The sequence below is a fragment of the Cynoglossus semilaevis genome, unplaced genomic scaffold, assembly GCF_000523025.1.
Source record: "Cynoglossus semilaevis isolate Cse_v1.0 unplaced genomic scaffold, Cse_v1.0 scaffold3233, whole genome shotgun sequence".
Taxonomy (NCBI): Eukaryota; Metazoa; Chordata; class Actinopteri; order Pleuronectiformes; family Cynoglossidae; genus Cynoglossus; species Cynoglossus semilaevis.
This window is the reverse complement of record NW_007586839.1, coordinates 1-954: the sequence shown is the minus strand read 5'-3', so window position 1 is coordinate 954 and position 954 is coordinate 1. Positions and strand designations below refer to the sequence as shown.

Sequence of the window (954 nt, the reverse complement as noted above, 5' to 3'; positions counted from 1 at the left end):
GTGCATGATGGAGGAGTAGTCGTAGGGAGTGTTCAGGTTGTTGGTGGACTGCTTGTAGAAGTTGTAGGCCATCTGTGGGTTGATGTTCTCCCAGTTGATCCTGACGTAGTAGTCTCTGTCGCTCCTGGTCTGCTCGTGCTGGAAGCCCAGAGCGTGGTTGATCTCGTGCTGGATGATGCCGTGGTAGAGGCAGCCCTGTTTGTTGAGAGAGAGCACCTGTCTTCCTCCCTCTCTGCCCAGAGCAGAGAAACATCCAGCTCTGTTCTCAATGCTGATGTAGTCGTACTCGCTCTGACGGGGGACGAAGCGGAGGCAGGTCTTGCTGTGGTAGACGTTCATGGCGTACTGGATCTTCTGCCTTTCCCAGCTGGTGAACTCACTGCTCACAGTGAAGGGGATGGTCACCAGACCATTGGAACCTTTCCTCCACTGGCAGCTCTGAGACCAGCACATCATGGCGTTTCTGGTTCTGGGAGCCAGCAGGTCTCCTTCCAGAAGGATCTCATCTGTGGCATTGTTGGAGGTCAGAATCCTGGTGCTGATGTCAACGCCGTCTGTGGCTTCTTCTTCATTTCCTTCATCCTGGAGAGGATGAGCCTGAGAGAGGCCGAGCAGCAGCAGCAGCATCAGCAGACTGACAGTGGGAGTCATCTTCAGGATTGATCTGGACCTTGTGTGGAGATCTACTGTGGAGAGACTCCTGATGATCTGTGCTGGATCCACTGCTGTCCAGGCTCTTTATACACCTCTCTACAGGACCTTGTGTGGAGATCTACTGTGGAGAGACTCCTGATGATCTGTGCTGGATCCACTGCTGTCCAGACTCTTTATACACCTCTCTACAGGTGTGTCTGCAGCAGGATTATGGGCTGTTGAGTCTAGGACTCCACTGATCCAACAAATCTGTTGTTTTTGGTCATCCACTTTTAACCACGTACTGACCAGAAACAACAA

General features: G+C 52.4%; 1 protein-coding gene across 1 annotated transcript; it reads right to left on the bottom strand.

The window, feature by feature from the left end:
- Positions 1-3: 3 nt before the first annotated feature.
- On the bottom strand, positions 4-874 carry LOC103399268 (high choriolytic enzyme 1-like; the record flags this gene model as incomplete). Its single annotated transcript, XM_008337979.3, has 2 exons — positions 836-874; positions 4-746 (listed from the first exon to the last, which is right to left on the bottom strand). A coding segment is annotated over exon 2 (648 nt), but the record flags the coding sequence as incomplete, so codon positions are not given.
- Positions 875-954: the final 80 nt, after the last annotated feature.